The sequence below is a fragment of the Amphiura filiformis genome, chromosome 17 (assembly GCF_039555335.1).
Source record: "Amphiura filiformis chromosome 17, Afil_fr2py, whole genome shotgun sequence".
Lineage (NCBI taxonomy): Eukaryota > Metazoa > Echinodermata > Ophiuroidea > Amphilepidida > Amphiuridae > Amphiura > Amphiura filiformis.
In genome coordinates, this window is record NC_092644.1 from 48,656,599 (window position 1) to 48,662,822 (window position 6,224).

The 6,224-nt window shown below is 37.5% G+C and overlaps 1 protein-coding gene across 2 annotated transcripts in view; it reads left to right on the plus strand.

Moving 5' to 3' along the window:
- The window catches only part of LOC140137901 (ER degradation-enhancing alpha-mannosidase-like protein 3), an 86,108-nt gene extending 81,895 nt beyond the window's left edge, over positions 1–4,213 (plus strand). For both annotated transcript variants that reach the window (XM_072159706.1, XM_072159707.1), the window contains 2 exons: positions 247–348; positions 2,528–4,213. In XM_072159706.1, the coding sequence (XP_072015807.1) occupies positions 247–348; positions 2,528–3,534 (1,109 nt within the window). In that variant the 3' untranslated portion in view covers positions 3,535–4,213. The remainder of the gene's footprint in view (positions 1–246; positions 349–2,527) is intronic.
- Positions 4,214–6,224: the final 2,011 nt, after the last annotated feature.

A 6,224-nucleotide genomic window follows, 5' to 3' on the forward strand; every position in this document is an offset into this window, starting at 1 on the left:
TCAAAAATTTAACCCCATAGGCACTACTGCCTTACATACAGTGGACCTGATTGGTTAATTACATGATATGATCATCTGAGTAACCAATCAAAATTGAGCTTTTATATCTCTCAGCAAATTTAAGCTAAATCCTCGTCAGTTCTACTGACTATTCTTACCATATCTCTGATTAGCTCAATACATGATATAGCCCTCTTCGTAGCCAATCAATATTGAAACCCAATTTATTTGATCCCATCTTAACAGATGAACTTGTGGGTTTGAAGCAGAATTTAGGAGCCAATACAGGAGGAACCCCAGGGGGAGCACCAGGAGTTGTTACTACCAATGGTGACACACAACAAACAGGTAAATCAGCCATTAAGCAAAACAAAAAATACTAGATTTGTCTCTGGTCTCATGAGAGGTTGGAATTGCAGTGCAATATGCATGTTTTCCCCTCAGTGGTCTTTAAATGGAGTATTTCAACCGTGAATGAAATTCTATTTATATATTCAATGCATACTTTCCGATACAGAATTTTATTTATGTTAACTCATTTTGCTGGAAGCTTTCTTCAAATAAAGTTTTTAAAAAAAACCCAAAACTGAGAAACAAACAGTATATGTCTATGATTGCGTGAACACACATGGTTGACGGGAGACGAACCTTCTTTTTTCTTCTCTTCTTCTTCTTCTTGTCGAATACTGCCCAATCCTCCTTAGGGAAGCTGACGAGCAGGGATGAGTGTGCATGCGAAGATTTATTTAGTCCTTGATTCCCAAATCCTTAGTCTGGAAATGGGTGTGTAGTGCTTGCTTGAATTGTTCTGGTTCAGTAATTGATGTTAAGTCCGGTGGCAGATCGTTCCAATCTTTGATTGTTCTTGGAACGTAGGAAAACTTGAAATTCTCTGTGCGAGCTTGTGGCTGGATGAAGGTGTCTTGTCTGGATCGACGAGTGCGTCTTTGAGTCGGTTGCAGGTATGTCTGGACTGGCAGTGCCAGGTGCCCCCCTATGGCTTTTTGGAGGATGGAAATTCTGGCAATCTTTCTCCTTGTTGAGAGCATCTCCCATTTCAAATCTGTCATCATTTGTGACACACTGGCCTTCCAGTCATAGTTATTACAAACTAATCTTGCAGCTCTACGCTGAATCTTGCCCACCTGAAGTATCTGTTCTTTAGTGTGGGGGTCCCATACCCCTGAACAGTACTCCAAGGTAGGCCTGACGAGGGCTTTGTAAGCAGTGGTTTTTGTGTCCTTAGTACATGAAGCAAGATTTCTTCGTCTTTGAAATTCAATTACTTGCCAAAATGATTTGATCCTTATTCTTTGGGATTAGTGTTAGGGGATAAAAAAAAATACTGTATTCTTTCATATTAAAGCCCCCCCCCCTTATAAATGCCCCTACGATTTTCTTCAGCAAAACTGTTCCATAAATGCTGAAAATACCATACAGTACCCATATTTTAAAACATTTTTTTAAAAGTGGGTGGGGGGGGGGGGGCACCCAGCCAAAATTGTTAAAAACTGGCTGAAAAGAACAAAAATGGGTCATTTTGCCAAAAGTGGGGGGGGGGGCATGTCCCCCCTGGATTGATGCTCACGGTGTCAGTCCATTTTTATCAACCGTATTTACAGTATTTGTAGAAATTCCTTTAATGTGAATTATCATTATAAAAAAGGCCTTTGATTAATGCCTCCTTTTGGAAAAACTATCACCCAGTTGATATTTATCAAATATTTTGGAGATGAACCATGAAGGCAATTGTACATATGCATCAATATCCCGAAATTGATTCTCTGCAGGACAGGCAACCAATTGCAACAAAGATGCAGCACTAGTGCGCTTGCGAATTGGCAAATTAGACATACTTTCTTGCACCTACACCTTGATGTGTTATCTCTGCTTCAGGCTAGTTAAGGGGGTGTGTTGCTACTTCACAATAGATTGTAGAGAAAATCTTAAATATTAGTGTTTCAATGGGCTATTTCATTTAAAACCACACCCCACACCGAGGAAGACTTTGAAACTCTAACCAAATGCAACAGTTTTGATTATTCCAGATTCAACCATTCTCATCCATAAAAAGTGGAAAAGTTGTGAAAGAGTTTGGTATAACAAAAATAAGTGGTCTAAATTTGGGCCAAATTGTACAAAATTCAACTGGAAGATTTGACAGAAAACTTGCAAAGAATTCCCAGCTGGATAGAACGTAACATGCAACTGGATTCGAGATGGCAGTGAAATCTTCCACAGGGTGTGTGTGGATTGAAATGGAATAGCCCAATGGTCTTATCAAATGGGCTATTTCAGTTACAATCCATACACCCTCTATGGAAGACATGACCTTCATATCCCATACAGGGGGTGCAGATTTCAGATGGAGTCACCCATTCAGGTAGCCCCATTTGAAATGCACACTCCTTGTGTGGGAGATTAAGGTCATGTCTTCCGTAGGGGTGTATGGAATTCATTTGGAATAGCCCTTGTGTTGCTTGTTGAATTTAACTATATCAATATTTCTCTCTCTGTAAATCAACAGGAGCATCGCCATCTGGCCAAGATCAAACTCAGCAACTTCTGCACACTCTCCAAAATAATCAAAATAATCAGCAGCTCTTCCAATCGGACATCAACATCCAGGATTTTGTAAACAAACTGATCATCAAAGATGGCAAACTATACATCAGTAATAATCCAGAGGAGCCAAACGCAAACACGCAGCATGACGGCAAAGTATTCATCTCATCTATTGACATACAAGGCTTACAGATGCAATATGATAATATGATGCAGCAATACTTGCAGACGCCCAATGGCAAAGAATACCAAGATGCAAAAATCAAATCAGATTTGAAACATGGCGACTTGGATTCATCTAGTACTCCTCTTTCTGGGAGTGATATTCTTACTGAGAACGACCCAGCTAAGCAGCAGCAGTTAGATCAAATACTTCAACAAATTCAAAAAGAGTTCATGAATCTAGAGAGCTTAAGATTAGCTTTTGATCAAATCAATCCTAATAACAAGGATGAAACCAATATTGATAATTTCAAAGATGCTATTAATGCAATCAAAGAAGGTGTTGGTGAGTTACCTGTAGACTCCACACCACCTGTAGAGGAGTTAGAGGAGCATAGGACTCCATTACAAAGTTCCTCTACTTCCGCTAGGACTAGTAACGATTTATCATCGGGTGGAAGTCTACCAAGTCGAGATGCTGTCCAGACTCTTCCAGACAGCACCGTAAATCAGGGGGGTAGTAGTGGTAATTTGAACACTCAAGGGAGTGCAACCCAAGAACAGAATGGCAAAAAGCCTGCTGGCGGGCATATAGGAAATGACAATGTAAAATTAGCAGAAGATGATGTGATTGATCTTATAAAGCAGCAGCAGGAAGATGGACAGCAGCAGCAGTTTCAGCGACAGCAGGAGCTGTTACAGCGGCAGTTTGAACGTCATCAGCTGCTGATGCAGCAGGCTGCAAAGAATCAGGCGGCTCAAAGAGAGCCAGTGCCATCCAAGAATGAAAACAAAGAGGAAAATTGATGATGAATATTGACACATAGTGTATCACATTTCGCTGGCGAAGTGATGTAATAATTGGATTAACTACCATAGCAGTAGAGTAAAACAATATTAGAATATATCGCACTTCCCTACTATGTTCACACGGTACCTCTGCATTGAACCATATCATGTTGATCACTCGCACCGGTAAGATTAGTATCTTTGAAAAGAACGGTATTGTATTCAATCTATGATTGCAGACATGGACAGGTGATGAGTGCTACCTGCTTGTAGTGCAGCGCGATATATTCAAAAATTGTTTTACCTATTGCTGTGTTAGTTAATTCGATTATTACATCACTTCGCCAGTGAATATGCTGCAAATTATTGTCACAATTTCTTCACATGGTTTAATACAACCTATATAAAGGATTCACAATTTCACAAGCTCTAAGCCCCCCCCTCCCGAATAATTTGTAAATCTAATGTTGGTACCCTGATTTGTTTAACACATCTGGTTGCATTCGGTCACAGTGGCTCATTTTGGAAGAAAAGGTGCCATTTTGAAAGTTGCACTTTGATTTATTTAGAGCTCACAAAGCATGCAGAATGTAATGTATATGAACAAAAACTTGAAAGTGATGGTCTTATTCTTAACTTCAATAACGGCACCAATTATTCAAGTTGTAGCTGTTAGTGTTTAGGAAAATCCTCAATGTAGATTAGGGCTCTCAACTAACGGGTAGTTATGTACCGGGTACCCGATTGAATTTTGGCGGGAATCCGGTACCGAAAATCTGAAAAAAAAATGTTTTATTTTTTTTTTCAAAGTTTTCGGCGACTTTGGAGAACCACTGGACCTATTCTGAAATGCTTAGATCATTAGGATCATTTACAGTTAATTTGAAAAAAAAATTGAAAAAAATTACGAAAAAATTACAGTTTGTTATTCTTAATATGTTAACCACAAACTTATGTTTACCTCTTCATCTATCACATATGTGACTCCTCGCCACAACTGAGCCCGGGTGTCGCCAGTGCCACTATTGAAATATGCTCCATCGAACTTAACAATAAACAATAGGAAAGAAAGGATTTATTGACTGTTTTATTGATTTTTCACTACTTAAATGTCAAGTACTATAGACATGATATAATCATTTTAAAGCTAATTTCAAGCAGAATATTTTGGTTGAATATCTCAAAAATGATGATTGGCGACATCCGGGCTCAGTTGTGGCGAGGAGTCACATATTATAAATGCATTGGTTTTCCATGCATTTATAATATGTAATATATGAAGAGGTAAATATTAGTTTGTGGTTTGTATAGCAAGGTTAACAATCTGTAATTTTTTCGTAATTTTTTTTTCAAATTACCTGTAAGTGATCCTAGCACATCAGAATAGGTCAAGTGGTTCTCTAAAGTCGCGAAAACTTTGAAAAAACTTATTAAAAAAAAAAAATTTTAAAAAAAAATTAAAAAAAAAAATTTAAAAAAATTTTCGGGTACTTTGACCCGTGAATTCGGACCCGGGTAGGCCAAGAACGGGCGGGAACTCGGGTACCCGGGAATTGGTGAGAGCCTTAATGTAGATTGATTGTTTGGAATTGAAACAAATTTCATGGACTAAAGGTGGTACATCACCAATCAGCAGATTTGAAATTGCTCTTTTTTCTAGTATATTTGCAATCTGACTTCATCTTTTAACATTCTGTTATGTATTCAATTAACTTAATACAATATTTAATTGTCTTATGGACAAAAGTGATTTTGCATCTTTGGATATATCATGTTTTCCATATTAATTTACAACTTTTTTAAAAACCACAACTGGTGCCCAACATTATGGAGCATATTTTGAAAATAAAAATGGTGACCATATTTGCAAATAAACAATTAAATTTTTGTCCTAGTTAATTGAATAGTAATCTCATTTTGAGCCATATGGTGAAATTGTGACGATAATTTGCAGATATAAGCTGTCTGATTGTATAGGATTTTATACTGCTCACTTTATAACTCTAAAATGTCACATGACCAGAAGATTTGGTACAAGAATACTGTGAAATCTTCTAGATAGGCAGTAGTTATCTTGAATATAAGAAGAATAATCAGTCGGGGTTAGAATTTTGTTGCATGGTACATGCAAAGACATTTCACAGATATAATTTGATTCTTGCAAATTATCTACTGTGTATATCTTCTAGAAAAATCCACTTGGAATCAAGCAAATCTAATCTTTAAAAAAAGCCTTGTGTTCAACATACAGTGGGCTTTTGAGGTGACATTCACACCAAGCACTATATAAATTTGGTATTGATAATCTGTGGGAGATAAATTTGTGAATTCTCACCAAAATTCTAATCCTGTCAATGGGCTATTACAGTTGAAATACATACACCCACTGTGAAAGACATGAACTTTCCACACAAGGGCTGTGAATTTCAAGTGGGGCTACCTGAATGGGTGACTCCATTTGAAACCTACACTCCCTGTGTGGGAGATTGAGATTGTGTCTTCCATAGGGTGTGTATGGATTTCATATGTAATAGCCCAATATAAGTGCCTATGACTTGATATTAATAGACAGCTAGTTTGTTTTTATATTTACATGTTAGTCTTGTGCACACACCTGTTACTAAATGGTACTGTTTTTTCTTGTATGAAAATCATTTGACAGCAGCACCATTTTAAATAAATTCATGTAACAAGGGACTGATTTCACA